This window comes from Kogia breviceps, chromosome 1 (genome assembly GCF_026419965.1).
Source record: "Kogia breviceps isolate mKogBre1 chromosome 1, mKogBre1 haplotype 1, whole genome shotgun sequence".
NCBI classification, from domain to species: domain Eukaryota; kingdom Metazoa; phylum Chordata; class Mammalia; order Artiodactyla; family Physeteridae; genus Kogia; species Kogia breviceps.
This window is the reverse complement of record NC_081310.1, coordinates 59,770,638-59,787,586: the sequence shown is the minus strand read 5'-3', so window position 1 is coordinate 59,787,586 and position 16,949 is coordinate 59,770,638. Positions and strand designations below refer to the sequence as shown.

Sequence of the window (16,949 nt, the reverse complement as noted above, 5' to 3'; positions counted from 1 at the left end):
AGTGGTGCTGGGAAAACTGGACAGCTACATGTAAAAGAATGAAATTAGAACACTCCCTAACACCATACACAAAAATAAACTCAAAATGGATTTGATACCTAAATGTAAGACTGGACACTATAAAACTCTTAGAGGAAAACATAGGAAGAACACTCTTTAACATATATCACAGCAAGGTCTTTTTTGATCCACCTCCTAGAGTAATGGAAATAAAAACAAAAATAAACAAATGGGACCTAATGAAACTTAAAAGCTTTTGCACAGCAAAGGAAACTACAAACAAGACAAAAAGACAACCCTCAGAATGGGAGAAAATATTTGCAAATGAATCAATGGACAAAGGATTAATCTCTAAAATATATAAACAGCTCATGCAGCTCAATATTGAAAAAGCAAACACCCCAATCCAAAAATGGGCAGAAGACCTAAACAGACATTTCTCCAAAGAACACATACAGATGGCCAAGAAGCCCATGAAAAGCTGCTCAACATGACTAATTATTAGAAAAAGGCAAATCAAAACTACAGTGAGGTATCACCTCACACCAGTTAGATTGGGCATCATCAGAAAATCTACAAACAACAAATGCTGAAGAGGGTTTGGAGAAAAGGGAACCCTCTTGTACTGTTGGTGGGAATGTAAATTGATACAGCCACTATGGAGGTTCCTTAAAAAACTAAAAATAGAATTACCGTATGACCCAGCATTCCCACTACTGGGCATATACCCAGAGAAAACCATAATTCAAAAAGACACAAGCACCCCAATGTTCATTGCAGCACTATGTACAATAGCCTGGTCATGGAAGCAACCTAAATGCCCATCGACAGATGAATGGATAAAGAAGTTGTGGTACATGTATACAGTGGAATATTGCTCAGCCATACAAAGGAACAAAATTAGGTCATTTGTAGAGATGTGGATGTATCTAGAGACTGTCATGCAGAGTGAAGTAAGTCAGAAAGAGAAAAACAAATATCATATATTAACGCATATATGTGGAACCTAGAAAAATGGTACAGATGAACCGGTTTGCAGGACAGAAATAGATACACAGATGTAGAGAACTACTGTATAGACACCAAGGGGGGAATGTGGTGGGGGAGGGGTGGTGTTGGTCAGATGAACTGGGAGATTGGGATTGACATGTATACACTAATATATATAAAATATATAACTAATAAGAACCTGCTGTATAAAAAAAAAATTAAATAAAATTCCAAAAAAAAGTCTGGTATTCTCACAAAGACAGACACATAGATCAGTGACACAGGACAGATAGCCCAGAAATAAACCCAAGCACCCACAGTCAATTAATCTATGACAAAGGAGGCAGGAATATACAGTGGAGAAAAGACAGTCTTCTCTTTTTTTAAATTTCATTTTATTGGAGTGTACTTGATTTACAATGTTATGTTAGCTTCAGGTGTACAGCAAAGTGATTCAGTTATACATATATTCATTTTTTATATTCTTTTCTCATATAGGTTATCACAGAATATTGAGTAGCATTCTCTGTGCTATACAGTAGGTCCTTGTTGGTTATCTATCTTATATACAGTAGTGTGTATATGTTCATCCCAAGCTCCTGATTTATTCCCCCACTCCATGTTTTCCCTCTGGTAATCATGAGTTTGTTTTCAATATCTGTAAATGTGTTTCTGTTTTGTGAATAAGTTCACTTGTATCATTTTTTTCAATTAGATTCCACATATGAGTGATATCATATGATATTTGTGTTTCTCTGACTTACTTCACTTAGCATGATAACCTCTAGGTCAATCCATGTTGCTGCAAATGGCATTCTTTCTTTTTTATGGCTGAGTAATATTCCATTGTATATTTGTACCATGTCTTCTTTATCAATTCCTCTGTCAATGGACATTTTGGTTGCTTCCATGTCTTGGCTATTGTAAAGAGTGAACATTTGGGTGCATGTATATTTTCAGATTATGGTTTTCTCCAGATATATGCCCAGGTGGGATTGCTGTATCATACGGTAGTTCTATTTTTAGTTTTTTAAGGAACCTCCATACTGTTCTCCATAGTGGTTGTACCAATTTACATTCCCACCAACAGTGTAGGAGGATTCCCTTTTCTCCACACCCTCTCCAGCATTTACTGTTTGTAGACTTTTTTTTTCAATTTACTTTTTGGTTATGTTGGGTATTCTTTGCTGCATGCAGACTTTTCTCTCTAGTTGTGGTGAGCAGGGGCCGTGCTTTGTTGCAGTGTGTGGGCTTTTCATTGCGGTGGCTTCTCTTGTTGTGGAGCACAGGCTCTAGGCATGCAGGCTTCAGTAGTTGTGGCTCACAGGCTCTAGAGCCCTGGCTCAGTAGTTGTGGCGCACGGGCTTAGTTGCTCCATCACATGTGGGATACACCGGGACCAGGGATAGAACCCGTGTCCCCTGCATTGGCAGGCAGAGTCTTAACCACTGCGCCACCAGGGAGTTCCCTCTTGTTTGTAGACTTTTTGATGATGGCCATTCTGACCTGTGTGAGGTGATACTTCATAAAGACAGTCTTTTCAACAAGTGGTGCTAGAGAAACTGGAGATCCACATGTTAAACAATGAACTTAGAACATTGCCTCACACCATCTACAAAAATAAGCTCAAAATGGCTTAAAGAGCTAAATGTAAGACATGAAACCATAAAACTCCTAGAAGAAAACATAGGCAAACACTCTTTGACATAAATTGTAGCAATATTTGCTTGGATCAGTCTCCTAAAGCAAAAGAAATAAAAGCAAAAATAAACAAATGGGACCTAATTAAACTTAAAAGCTTTTGCACAGCAAAGGAAACCATAAACAAAACAAAAAGACAACCTACAGAATAGGAGAAAATATTTGTAAATTATGCAACTGACAAGGGGTTAATGTTTAAAATATACAAACAGCTCATACAACTTAATATCAAAAAAAATCCCATCAGAAAATGTGCAGAAGACCTAAATAGACATTTCTCCAAAGACATACAGAGGGTTAACAGGCACATGAAAAGATGCTCAACATTGTTAATTATTAATATTAGAGAAATGCAAATCAAAACCATAACGAGGTATCAGCTCACACCTCTCAGAATGGCTATCATCAAAAAGTCTACAAATAACAAATGTTGGAAAGGATGTGGAGAAAAAGGACCCTCAGAAACTGTTGGTGGGACTATAAATTGGTGCACTCACTATGGAAAACAGTATGGAGGTCCCCAAAAAACTGAAAATAGAACTACCAAATGATACAGCAATTCCACTCCTGGGTATATATATAGAAAAGACAAACCCACTAATTCGAAACCGTTATACATGCACCCCAATGTTTATTGCAGCACTATTTACAATAGGTAAGACATGGAAGCAACCAAAGTGCCCATCAGCAGATGACTGGATTAAGAATATGTGATATAGATATACATCACATATTCTATATATAAAATGGAATATTACTCAGACATTTAAAAATGAATTCTTCCTTTTGCAGCAAAGTGGATGGACCTAGAGAATATTATGTTTAGTGACATGAGACAGAGAAAGACAAACACTATATGATATCACTCATATGTGGAATCTAAAAAATAGTACAAATGAAAGTATATACAAAACAGAAATAAACTCACAGATATAGAAAATAAATTTGTGGTAACCAAAAGGAAGCAGGAAGAGGGGAAGACAAATTAGGGTCATGGGATTAACTGATACAAACTACTATATATAAAATACATAAGCAAAAAGGTTATGCTGTATAACACAGGGAATTATACCCATTATCTTGTAATAACCTATAATGGAATCGAATCTGCAAAAATACTGAATTATCATGTTGTATACTTCAAACTAACATAATACTGTAAATCTATGCTTCCAAAAAAAGAAGTCCTGATAAATTTTGTCTAGAATTGTCCTTGACATTTTTACCATTAGAAAGAAAAATTAGGGGGACTTCCTTAGTGGCACAGTGGATAAGACTCCACGTTCCCAATGCAGGGGGCCTGGGTTCGATCCCTGATTAGGGAATTAGACACCACATGCATGATGCAACTAAGAGTTCACATGACACAACTAAGGAGCCTGCCTGCCACAACTAAGACCAGGCTCAACCAAATAAATATTTTTTTTAAAGAAAAAAGAAAGAAAGAAAAATTAGGGTCAATCCTTCTAAACTTCTATTTGAGTATTCAAGTTTGTACTTCAATAAAGGGTACTGCTTTTGAACCCTTTTTATATGGCCAGAAATCCATTTTTACTTTATATTTCAAGAGATAATGAAGGGTTTCCATGACCAATTCAGTTGGCCACATCTGCACTGCTTTCTTAAGCAGAACAATCTTCTTAACCTGTCAGAGGAGTTCCTGTCTATCTGGTCCTATCAATGGCTATGAGCCTCAGAAATAAAATCTTCAGACTTTCTATTTGACCCTGTAGGTATGGAGGCATGGTTCCTGGACTTAAGGATGGAACTGAAGTTCAAACAAAACACAAAGGATCTATGTTACCATCTGGGTAAAAGGAGGAGACTAGATGTAGCATTTGGGTCACTTGGGAAAGACTGGAGGAGCACCCACTGGGTTAGTCTTTCATGGTTGCCCTGGGCCATATGGCCTCTCTAGGAGACATTTGAAATATTTGGGGTGTGTTGATATTGAGCCAAGCGAAGGGGAGGGGCTACAGACACTTGTGTGGAAGGAGGCCAGGGTTGCTAAACTCAATGCATGGGACAATTCTGTACTGTGATAAATTGTCTCACCCAAATGCTAATAGCACCTCTGTTGAAAAGCAGATGGTCCTCTCCCTGTGTCTCCTCATCTACATTTAGCTCAATCACCTCTGCTCTCCAGTTCCCAAAATACCCACTGTTTTCAGCATAAAAGTATATATAAGCCATAGGTTTTTGTGCTCCAGGTGAAGAAGGTACTACCTCAAGCAATACATATGGTAGATTAGCTAACTAGTTTGTAATGATTGGCACTGTCTGCAAGGCTAGATTAAAACCAAAGGAGAGCGACTTCCCTGGTGGCGCAGTGGTTGAGAATCCACCTGCCAACGCAGGGGACACAGGTTTGAGCCCTGGTCTGGGAAGATCCCACATGCCGCGGAGCAACTAAGCCCGCTCGCCACAACTACTGAGTCTGCGCTCTAGAGCCCGCGAGCCACAACTACTGAGCCTGCAAGTCACAACTACTGAAGCCCGCGTGCCTAGAGTCCGTGCTCTGCAACAAGAGAAGCCACTGCAATGAGAAGCCTGCAGGCAGCAACCAAGAGTGACCCCCACTCGCCACAACTAGAGAAAGCCTGTGTGGAGCAATGAAGACCCAATGCAACCAAAAATAAAAGAAATAAATTTATTTTTCTTAAAAAAACGACAGCAGGCTTTGTTCTGATGGCCGTTTAAAAAAAAAAAAATAACAAAAAACAAGGGAGACCCTAAATTCTAAAAAATATTGTTATTCCTCTCCCCCATGTAATTTGAATGACACAGCCATAACATAAGAAAGTTCTGATTTTTCATCTGGTGACTACTTTGATGTTTTTTATAAATATCAAATACTTTTACATTTATTCTCATTTCTTTTGCCTATCTATTGCTGCTTGTTAGATGAAAATTTAAAAGAACTCTTCATTCTGAATTTACTTATGAAATAGGATGTTGATGGTTCAAAGTGATGGGAAAGCAAGCTACTTGCTGCGTCCTAGTTCTCTTGCTGAATTCCAGTTCTAGCTCCATCGCTTACTAGCTAGATAGATGCCTTTGGGTAAGGTACTTAATATCCATTTGTCTGTAAAATGGGAATAATGGAATGTGGCTAACAGTTGGTAAGGATTAAATGAAAACGTATGTGGCTGGTATATAATAAGTGCTCAGTATATTTTAGCTATTAATGGTGTTATCATTCTATCTTCTTCCACTCATGCCATTCTTCAATGTTCATTCAAACACCTTTGAATGCCTACAGTGTGCTAGACCATGTGCTAGATCCTGAGGAAATAAAGATAGAAGATAACTCTGGGACTTCCCTGGCGGTCCAGAGGTCAAGAGTCTGCGCTTCAAATTCAGGGGGCGCGGTTTCGATCCCTGGTGGGGGAAACTAGGGTCCCACATGCTGCGCAGCACAGCCAAAAATTTTAAAAAAAAAGAAAGAAAGAAGATAGTGTCATGTTACTTAAGAGAAAAAAGGCTACATAGGCTATAGTGGGGAGAGGGCAAAAATGTTCAATTCTGAAGGCTGGGAAATGTTTATGGAATTTCTTTAAAAACAATATTGTCACTGACTTTCTTAGAGTATTTTCACCTAATTCAAAAGAAACAGCTTTCATTCAGATGCGCAATGCATAGTACATAAAATAAGGTTTTAGGAAATGTTGGCAGTACTTCTGGAAAGACCATATTGTCTGATAATTCTTTTCTGAACCATTAATTGTAAGATACATCCTAATAAGAAAAAAAGTTGGCCAAAAGCAGTGGTAAGATACCACTGATTGTATCAATGCATTCTGATTTTAGAAATGTTAAAGTATGAAAAAAGAATGTGGAATCAATTGAAATATAGTACAGTAGTGATATATTTCAAGACCCCCAGTGGCTGCCTGAAATCACAGATAGTACTGAACCCTATATATATACTATGCTTTTTCCTGCACACGTGCATACATACTTATGATAAAGTTTATAAATTAAGCACAGTAAGAAATTAACAATAAAACAGAACAATTATAATATTGTAATAAAAGTTATGTGAATGTGGTCTCTCTCCCTTTCTCAGAATCTTTTTTTTTTTTTTAGGAAGAAAGGCACTCCTTATTTTAATTAATTAATTAATTTATTTATTTTTGGCTGTGTTGGGTCTTCGTTGCTGCGCGCGGGCTTTCTCTAGTTGTGGAGAGCGGGGGCTACTCTTCGTTGCGGTGCGCGGGCTTCTCATTGCAGTGGCTTCTCTTGTTGTGGAGCACGGGCTCAGGAGTTGTGGCTCGCGGTCTCTAGGGCGTAGGCTCGGTAGTTGTGGTGCACAGGCTTAGTTGCTCCGCGGCTTGTGGGATCTTCCCGCACCAGGGATCGAACCGTGTGCCCTGCATTGGCAGGCAGATTCTTAACCACTGTGCCACCATGGAAGTCCCCAGAATATCTTACTGTACAAATTTAATGCCTTTCCATTTTAACTAAGCATTTCTCATGCACTGTGGGTGTAACTTTTGCAGTTCAAGGTGCAACAGCAAAACTGGCACTAATTTTTCTCTCTCCACCATTTCAGATAGATTTGTTCTTACCGTAGATCTTAAAAACCTCAGCATATGATTTTTTTCTTTCCTCACTAGGAGCTTTCACCTTTTCGCTTAAAGGAAGCACTTTACAGTTTTTCTTTAGCATATCCCGATTGCCAGCACCACTACTCTTGCACTTTGGGGCCATTAAGGAAAATAAGGGACACTTGTATACAAGCACTGTGACACCTTGACAGTCAATCTGATATATCTGATGAGATGGCTAAGTGACTAACGGTTAGGATACACTGGACAAAGGGATGATTCTCATTCCTCGGCAGGATGGGGCAGGACAGTGAGAAATTTCATCTTACTACTCAGAATGGCAGCAAGGCAGCAATTTAAAACATGAGGTGTTTTTTCTTTTTTTTGAATTTTATTTTTTATACAGCAGGTTCTTATTATCTTTTTTATACATATTAGTGTATATGTCAATCCCAATCTCCCAGTTCATCCCACCACCACCCCCAAAAACTTATAAATTGTTTCTGAATTTCCCATTTAATATTTTTGGACCACGGTTGGCTTTAGGTACCTGAAACCTCAGAAAGCAAAATCAAGGATAAGTAGAGACTGCTGTACTGTATATGTAGATGTGGGCATGTGTATTTGGGAACTAGTTCAGGCTCTTAGCATTGAATACCTAGTAAACTGATGTCTTCCGGTCTCTTTGTCTACTTCCCATTACAAATCTATCCTGTACAATACCCTTTCCACTTTCTCATTTATCCACTCAAAAATTGAATGTTTCCTCTATTCTTATAAAACCAAATTCAAACCTGTTCATGGCACTTTTAACCTTGTTTTTTGCAGTCTCCTACCTCTGGACTCTCAACCCTCTATACTCTGCAACCCCTTACCGCTCAACCCCTACCCCTCTCAATTTTAACCTACCCACATCCTGTCCAAAGATTTTTATCCCTTTTTCGGAATGTCTAGTCTTTATCAATTCTATTAATTATCTACTGCCATTTATTGTCCATTGATTTCTCAACTGTTTATCTCCCAACTGAAGTACAATTTCTTTTAAGAAATTCTTTATACGAGACTACATTTATGACAGTCCTGAACTCATACAACCAAACTCATGTATTAATGTGCTCTTGTGTCAATAGTTCCAGATGATTATATAACTGTAAAATATTCAACAATCCTTGTTAGTAACTGTGCTTACAAATTAAAGAAAAAAAAATAACAAGTATCAAAAGGAGCAGGTTAACCTGTAACTACATAATTTGTAAGTTTAATGCTTATAACAAAAACATTTCATATCCATTGAGTATTTGTTAATGAGCCTTTGTGTTGTTACCCTTTCAATTTTTTTTTTTTTTTTTTTTTTTTTTGTGGTATGCGGGCCTCACTGTTGTGGCCTCTCCCGTTGCGGAGCACAGGCTCCAGACGCGCAGGCTCAGCGGCCATGGCTCACAGGCCCAGCCGCTCCGCGGCATGTGGGATCTTCCCGGACCGGGGCACGAACCCGTGTCCCCTGCATCGGCAGGCGGACTCTCAACCACTGCGCCACCGGGGAAGCCCTACCCTTTCAATTTTGATGGCAATTTTTACCCACATTTGTTTTCTTCCACACCACTGTCCTGTAACCTGGTCACCCTGCACACCAGGAATACATGTTAAGCTGAAATTTCCCTTTCAGTGACTGAAGTCCAACTCTCTTCTACATAACCCAGCTTAGCACAGAAGGGGAGGCCATATGCACAAAACAATGAACTAGATATTAAAATTAGTTTATTTTTCTACTTAACTTTTAATAAATGAGAAGAAACACAGTAGTCTGTCTCATAAAGAACATTTATAATACATAACAATCCATAAAGCCTCATGGTGAGGTAGGAACAGCTTTGGAAACAACGCACAGTCAGAAAACATACAAAAGTTAGGTAAAATGTTGCAGCACTAAAGACATTTTATCTGCATCTGCATTTAATGAGATGATAATTGCATTTAACTGTGCCACATCTGGCCCAAAGGACACCCTATGGCAGACACAGAACAACATGTAAGTTTCATAAAGAATCACAAAATACACTGATACACTTCATTGTGCTGTTTCAAGGCAGAACCATAACATGGCAAATTTTTGTGTCTTTTTATATATAACCACATATTAATTGTATGTTACATTCCCTTCAGCATCTTTTTGACAAAGACACTAAACCATAAAGTTTTTGGTTTAAAAGTTTAAATTGAATGACATACAAAAAGCTCTTGTGCCAGTGAAAATGACTGCTAAGTATTCCAGAGCTTGTTAGTAAAACTATATAGCATTGTCACATAATATTGGTAGAGCTACATCAAAATAGTGCTATTACAATTCCCATTTCAGATGGTCAAACACTGTATGACAGTTTCAATTTAAAAAACGAGAAACCCTCCACCTTCCCAAGAGTTTTAACACTGTTTTATGACTTAAATGAAACTCTATTAAAATAAATATTTCTATATGGTAGGATTCTTCTCCTTATTTGCGTATGTATGAACATCTTAGGACAGCAGGTAAATGACATTTCATCAAATGATATCTGCTTAAAAACAGTAAAAAGCTTCAACTCAATACCAGTTAGCCTATTAAAATACTTCACATTAGATTCCATAGGACTTTTCCCTCAAAATTTTCAAAAATTCAAAATTAACTGAGGATGTTACCAAGATACAAACATAGTAACATAGTCTTCTACCTGTTGTGATTTTCCAAGGTGCTCTTGATGGAAATTTTTCCTGTTCAAATTACAAACCTTAGTTATTCAAATATATTGCTTTCTAAAATGTTAAAATACATACAGCAAAGTGTTTGTGAGTTTTTGACTATTCTTTTAGGTTCTAGTCCATACTTTTATAGTGCAGATGCTCTTCAAAAAAAACCTTATTAAAAATCATATAAACTAAAACGTGACAATGGAGAATTAAATCTCTCATCACTAAGGCGGCATTTGGCTTGGAAAAAATGTCTGGGTTGATTTTAATTCAGGCACATGTAGCACCTCCTTCTTACTAAATTGAGACAACAGACACATTTCTAAACACATATTCTAAATACACTGATCTTGCTCAAATATAAAAGAGCCAGCAGGCGAGATGCACCTCCTAAAACTGATGCAGTGTTATAAAACAGCATTTAAATATTGGGTTTAAGTCTCCTAATAATTCATGGTATTCCCCTCATTTTCTTGCAGGAAGGAATAAGCTATTTTGGAAAAGACACTTAAATCCCACAATATTTAAATATAAAAGCATTTTTAAAAAAGATAATGCTAATATAGCTAAAAATGGGTTAGAAAGTGCATTGTAAAGAAATAAATAATTCTCTGCTAAAACTCAAAAGGTGAGTCAGTGCCCACTGATTTTGCTATTATGACAAGTCCTTTGAAAAAAGAGAATCCTATGGTACCACTTTGTTACATATGAGCTACTTAAAATTATCAAAAGTGAAATAACTGAAATCTAAAGGCTGTTACTTTCAAAGCACTTTTGAAAAAACAAAAAACAAAAAAAACCCCTTGTCCCATGCTTATACACCATTAAAAAAAAAAATCCTCATTCAGTCGATGTCTTATGCATTACACAACCTTTAAGAAATAGACCCAACAGAGCATTGTAAAGAAAACCTCATTGAATGTAATATATTTTACCAGTTATCCTTTTGTATCATTACTGACATGGTTCTACAACATAAACTGTTTTGAGATCTTCAAAAAAATGGTTTTGTAAAGTGTTAAATCAGGAATGTACACGATACAATTTGAAGCTTTCTCTTGTTCACCCATGAGATTCCCCAATTTCATGTTTAAAAAAAATGTTTGCAAAATTCAAAGTAACTACCAGTTTAGGAATTGAAATACACAATATCAGAGAAAAGTATTAAATGATAAAGATGCATTGCAAATTGGCAGGTTATGGTTTTGGCCCATTATAGCAAATATGAACTTACAAACTGTGTTCCTAAAATTACCTCATTCTCACTGGAAAAATCGGGTGTTCTTAAATAGGCCCATTGCCAGCAACAGGCTTATACTAGGAAAAAAACACACCATCTACCACAAAAGATCATCCCTTTAAAAAGTTAACTGTCAAATGCCACCATTTTCATCTTAAGACCCATTAGATAATGAATTATTTCAAATCCCAAAAGGTAGCCATCCCAAAAGTAGTCAGCTATAAAAGTTACTAAAGTAGTCAGGATACCTCGTTTCTAGAAAAATAGAGCTATACATGATAACTGATATTAATATTCATCCTTTTGAGGACAAAAATCTAGTTTCTTCACAAAGCATAACCCCTATCAAGAAAAATATAACTTAAATACCCTTAAATAATATTTGTGTATGGATTTGGAATCCATACCAACAATGTAATAGCTGAGAACAATTTCCTGTATAGATATTATGGCATCTTGCAAAATAAGCTACTATTGGAAGATCTGAGCAATGTCAAGACAGAATGACTTACAGAATCTCAATTATTAATTGTGCCTTAACTAACTTTGCTTTTTGAGAATTTAATATCCAAACTACATTAACCTTCAGATTCCTTTTTTCTCCCAAGTCAATGGCTCTTGGCAGGGCACAGGCATTGCTGGTTGGGCTCAAAAAGCTCTGTTTGAATCCATTCATGATTGGTCACTGTGAAATGACTAACTCTGAAGTTATTTTTAAAACCCACAGTTTAAAAGATTAGATTAATAAGCTTTCTTTTAACATGTAGTTATTAGGTTAAATTTAATGTCCTTAAAAATATTTATTGTATATATTTTATAAGTAAACTTTCAACTCAATGTTCCAAATGCCAATCTTTCAAAGAAAGTAATGCTGGTGAACGTGTCCATGTTTTAGACCATGTATTTTTTTTTTAAAAAAGTTAAAATTCTCAGAATAATTTAGAAATGTAGTCTGAATATTAACATACAAGAATCTAAATATTTAATTTGGTAAACTTTCTTCCCTGCTCTTACTCCCCATATGCCCTATTATATGTACACTACAGTTCAATTTAATTTCACTATTTGTTAGAATAATACTCAGCAATATAAGATACAGAATAGTAACTGATCTTCAGTATCATAAATATCCCCATGTGAAGAAAAAAAGGAACTTTTCCTAATAATTTTCATGAGTCATTCTTAAAATATGTTGCCATTATGCTATGCAATGATCTCAAAGGGCAAGTAAATATTACATAAAATGTCAAAAGAAACAAACCTGTTGATGATTTTTAAAGTTCCAGCGTTTATAATTCTAATAAAATATAACACTGGGGGAAAAGAAAAGCAGAGAAATTCCAGTAACAATTTTAATTTATTTATCCCCCTAATTAATTTTTTACCATGGAAAAACTGGAAATCAAATGTCATTATGTTATATAAGGTTTATATTTACTTTAAACAAAAATGTAACATAGTGTTAAAACTGGCCTTCCAAAACTGTTACAGCATAGCTGTACTCTGCACTAATAATCACAAAGTTGTAATATAGAACTCTGTTAAGCAGTCCCATTATGTTCTTACAAAAATAGAATTAAACTGTGTGACCAGACAAGGACTTCAATTACACTACTTGGCAAACATAGAATTTCAAAGGAGTCTTTTTCCTCTTGCAGTTTAAAGCAAAAGTCAAATATCACATCTTTTCCAAGACTCACAAAGATGATTCAGGTTGTTTGTTTGGCATTTTTTTAATCTCTATCACAACAGCAGGGATGTTTTCAACTTTAGTCCTCTTGGGCTGCTTCTCTAGATTGTCACTAAGTTCTAAACAAGAAATGCTAACTGTTGGGGCCTTGTCTGCATCCTTTCCAGATTGGGTTTGTGGCCGTGTCCCACAACATTGCTTCAAAGCACACTGAGTTCTGCAGGCAAGTTCACATGGGACTACACTTGACTTAGAGCCTACACTAGCAAATTCAGGCTGAATGGTAGTAGCATGAATTCCGTGATTATGGAAAACGTCTTTAATGATCTTAGCCACCTGCATGTATGATGTCGGGTCTTCACATTTTATGTGAGCAGTGGCAATGATTCTGCTTCCAGCAAGTTGCCAAACATGTAATTCATGAACTTCCTCAACTCCTTCAACATCTCGAAGTTCTTTTATCAAATTTTTGATATCAATTTGTTTAGGAACAGTTTGGAGAAGAATAAGAGCAGACTCCTTAAGTAATGGATAAGTTGTGTAAAGAAGTATACAAACCATTACAATACAAAGAGTTGGATCTAAATATAGCACCCAGCAAGGACCAGCCTTAAAAACTGTTGCATGAGTACTATTAATTAATTCTACAAATGCTTTGCAGGGGTCAGGGGTACATGGGTTCACACACATCTCCCCGTCAGGACAACCTTTCCAAGAAAAGTAAAAGACTAAGGCATTTACTACTACAATCACTGAACCCAAAGCATCTCCAAAGACATGCAGAAAAACTCCACGCATGTTAAGCTGTCCAGCCTTATCATCATCATCTTCCAATTCCACCTGGTCAGGTTCTCTGATAAGATTCCCATTCACTTGTACTTCCATTGCATCATTTCTGGACTTTTCTGGATCTACAAAGAAATAAAAATTCTGTATCAAACACATCTAACGTGTTTATATAAACATTCTTGCCTAATTCCATTTAAGTGATAGAAGTGAAAATTTTTCATAAAATGTAATAAGAATGTGCTCAGAGCGATTTAATATAAATTGACATACTGGGAACAAGCTAGGACATAATCGCCAGGGCTAAATTAAGTCATTAAGATGATATTGCTTCCCCATACTCCTAACCACCCTCCTACCTTCCCACCTCCAAATAAAGTTCACCTTTTCTGTGGGGGTGGGGTCCTGTGAACATTCTCCTATACTTGTTGGCATACACCAAAAAGAAAACAAAATTGAAAGCTATCACCCAGAATTAAATGCAACTATGGATAAGTCTAATACAAATGGCTGACCTGACGCAGAGTTCTAGTCACTTTTCGTAGTCATTAAGGTGTTAAGCTTAACTTTTAAACTTTTATCATTTATATAAATGATAGAGTCTCTTGATAGAAGAGGTTTAGAAACTGACAAATCAACAATATAAACCTATCAGCAATCACAGAGACTTCAGGAAAAGTTGGAACTAAATGATCACTATCTACCCTACTAGCTCCTAAACCAAACGTACGGATCCTTTAAAGGAATTATACACACCAGAGCAGCTTAATATTCTTTGGAATAACACCTGGCAGAGTGGGAGTGAGAGGAAATTCAATTGTTTATTAAACATTTTCAATGTACAACTTTAATTTCATTAACATGATATTCTGCATCTTGGAAAGAGGAAAACTGTCTATGTGGTATCATACAACTAGGTAAATAGATGTAAATGGAAAAAAGTGTAAGGAAATACACCAAATTGTTAACATCACTGAGCTTGGGTAGTAGGGCATTAGGTTGATTCCTTTTCCCGTTTCCTTTCTTTCAACATTCATTTCCCAATTTCCTTCAAGCGCGCTTAATGTTTAGAATGAAAACTAACCATTAAAAATATAAGATGAATAAATTATCTTCACTTTTAGTACGATTATGAAAAATGCTAAGTGAAATGTTAAACATGCCCATACAGGTTCTAAGTCTAGGATTTTCAGGATTAAGTTTAGATTTTAGAAAATTAACTGAAACATACATTGCTGCTCATGATAGAAACCTTTAAGGAGGTTTTGAGCTCAGGAAAGTCAATCACTAGATAGCCCCGAATACAATATTAAGAAACTTGTGTTAAGGGCATAAGAACTACTTGGGCAGAGCAAGGTTCCTAACAGCCAACAACTAAGGACCAAGTGGGGATTCTCTCCGTCTCCCAACAGGCCCAAGAAATTAGCATTTTTTGATCCTGCTAACGCCAAAATCAGACGGCCTCTTGAAACGACAGCCTGTAAAGACTGTTAAGTGAGGTTGCGGACCGCAGCGGGCTGACGGTTACCTCCTGACCTTTTGCCCGCTCTCACCACCACGGTGCCCATCTACACTCCCAGACGCGCTCCCCCGGCTCCTGACACCGGGCTGAAAGGGGAGCCGCGTCCTCTGGCCGAGGCGGGGTGTGAGTGCCGGAGAGGGAAGGAGTGGCCAGGTAGGCGGCGCGGCGCGGTCGGCTCGGACACCAGGGGGCGTGCGGGCCATCCTGCCCGAGGCCATCCCGGGGTCTAGGCTCCCCAACGCCAACCACCTGCGGCGGCGACTTTCTCTCCTCACCTGTCCGGTCCAGTTTCAGCCCATTGGAGTTGCTGCTATTGGCCACCAGGATGTTGGTCTCCTCCTGGTCGGGACCCTGCTCACCTGGGGCCCTGCTGTCGCTACCCCCGGTGCGAGTGCTCTTGCCGCGGCCCCCCTTGGGGAGGCCGTGGCTGTGCCCCCCGTGCGAGTGGCCGTGGCCGGAGTCGTTGCCGAAGCCGCTGTGATGGTGGAAGAGGCAGAGCCCCAGCACGTTGACCACCAGCCCCGCCACGCCGACCCCGAGGACCACCAGCGGTTGCTGCATCTCGTGCGGCTCGATGAAGCGCTCGATGGCCTCCAGCAGGATGGCGAAGCAGAGGCCAGTCAGGAAGATGGCGTTCACCAGAGCCCCCATCACTTCGGCCCGGATCCAGCCGAAGGTGTTCTTCTGGGTGGCGTGGGTCCGCCGGGCGAAGCGCTCGGCCACCAGCGCCACCACCAGCGCCAACACATCCGACAGCATGTGGAAGGAGTCGGAGAGCATCGCCAGCGACGAAGTCACCCGGCTCACCACCACCTCCAGGACCATGAACATGAAGGTCAGCATCAGCATGCACAGCAGCCGGCCGCGGTTCCGACCCCAGCACCCCATGGCTGCGGCTCAGGAGCCCGCCGAGCGCGGCCCGGACACTCGTGAGGCGGCGGCGGCGAGGCGCCGAGGGCCGGCGACCCGGCGACGGAGGGAGGGCGGCGCGGGGCTCTCACCGCCCGAGCCGGGCCGCTCGGGAGTCTGCCGTGGGGCCTCGGCGGCCGGACAGGGGCGAGCCCGGGGTCAAGCCGCCGAGCCCCCGAGCCTGCGGCCGTCCCCGGCGGGCCGGCGGCGCGCTGCTCCTCAGGCGTCCGTCCTCGGAGCCGGCGCGGAGGCCCGGCTCAGCCCCAGTTGCCCCCACACCTAGAGCGGGCGGCGGTGGGGAGCTGGGGCTCCCGGAGCCCGCGGACGGAGAGCCGGAGCAGGAGCAGGCGAGCGGCGGGGGCGGGCGACCAGCAGCTCCGCGCTGCAAAGGCTCCAAGCATCTGCGGGCTCTCCGCGCAGGTCTTCCCCTCGCCGGTCTCCCTCCGGGGTCGCTCGGACCGAGGAGCCAACGCCTGAGGAGCTAAAGAGGCGGCGGCCACAGAAGCTGCACTCGGCCCGGTATCGGGCGCCTTCTTCGCCCCCCCGCCTTTGCAGACGGTTTACAAAAAAACTTTGCTTTGCACTCGGAACCCCCGTTTTCACACGGACCCGAACGTGACAAGGCCTCGCCGTCCCGCCCTCCAGGCCCGGCACGCTTCCCCATTGGCCAGGACCCCGTCACGACAGCTGTCGCGTCCCGCCCATCCGCGCTCACTATTGGATTGAGGCTCGGCGGGGCGGGAGGGGGCGGTGTCACGGCGCCAACAGATGGGGGGCGGGGCCTTTCCCTTCAGGAGCCGGGCGTGGGCCGGGGGCCGCGGCCGGGTGCAGCGACGG

At 40.2% G+C, this 16,949-nt stretch overlaps 1 protein-coding gene across 1 annotated transcript; it reads right to left on the bottom strand.

The window, feature by feature from the left end:
* Positions 1 to 8,982: 8,982 nt before the first annotated feature.
* On the bottom strand, positions 8,983 to 16,166 carry SLC30A1 (solute carrier family 30 member 1). The gene is made up of 2 exons (XM_059076177.2): positions 15,479 to 16,166; positions 8,983 to 13,806 (listed from the first exon to the last, which is right to left on the bottom strand). The coding sequence occupies exons 1-2, from the start codon at positions 16,089 to 16,091 to the stop codon at positions 12,902 to 12,904; spliced, it is 1,518 nt and encodes a 505-aa protein (XP_058932160.1). The 5' UTR covers positions 16,092 to 16,166; the 3' UTR covers positions 8,983 to 12,901.
* Between the last annotated feature and the right edge of the window lie 783 nt (positions 16,167 to 16,949).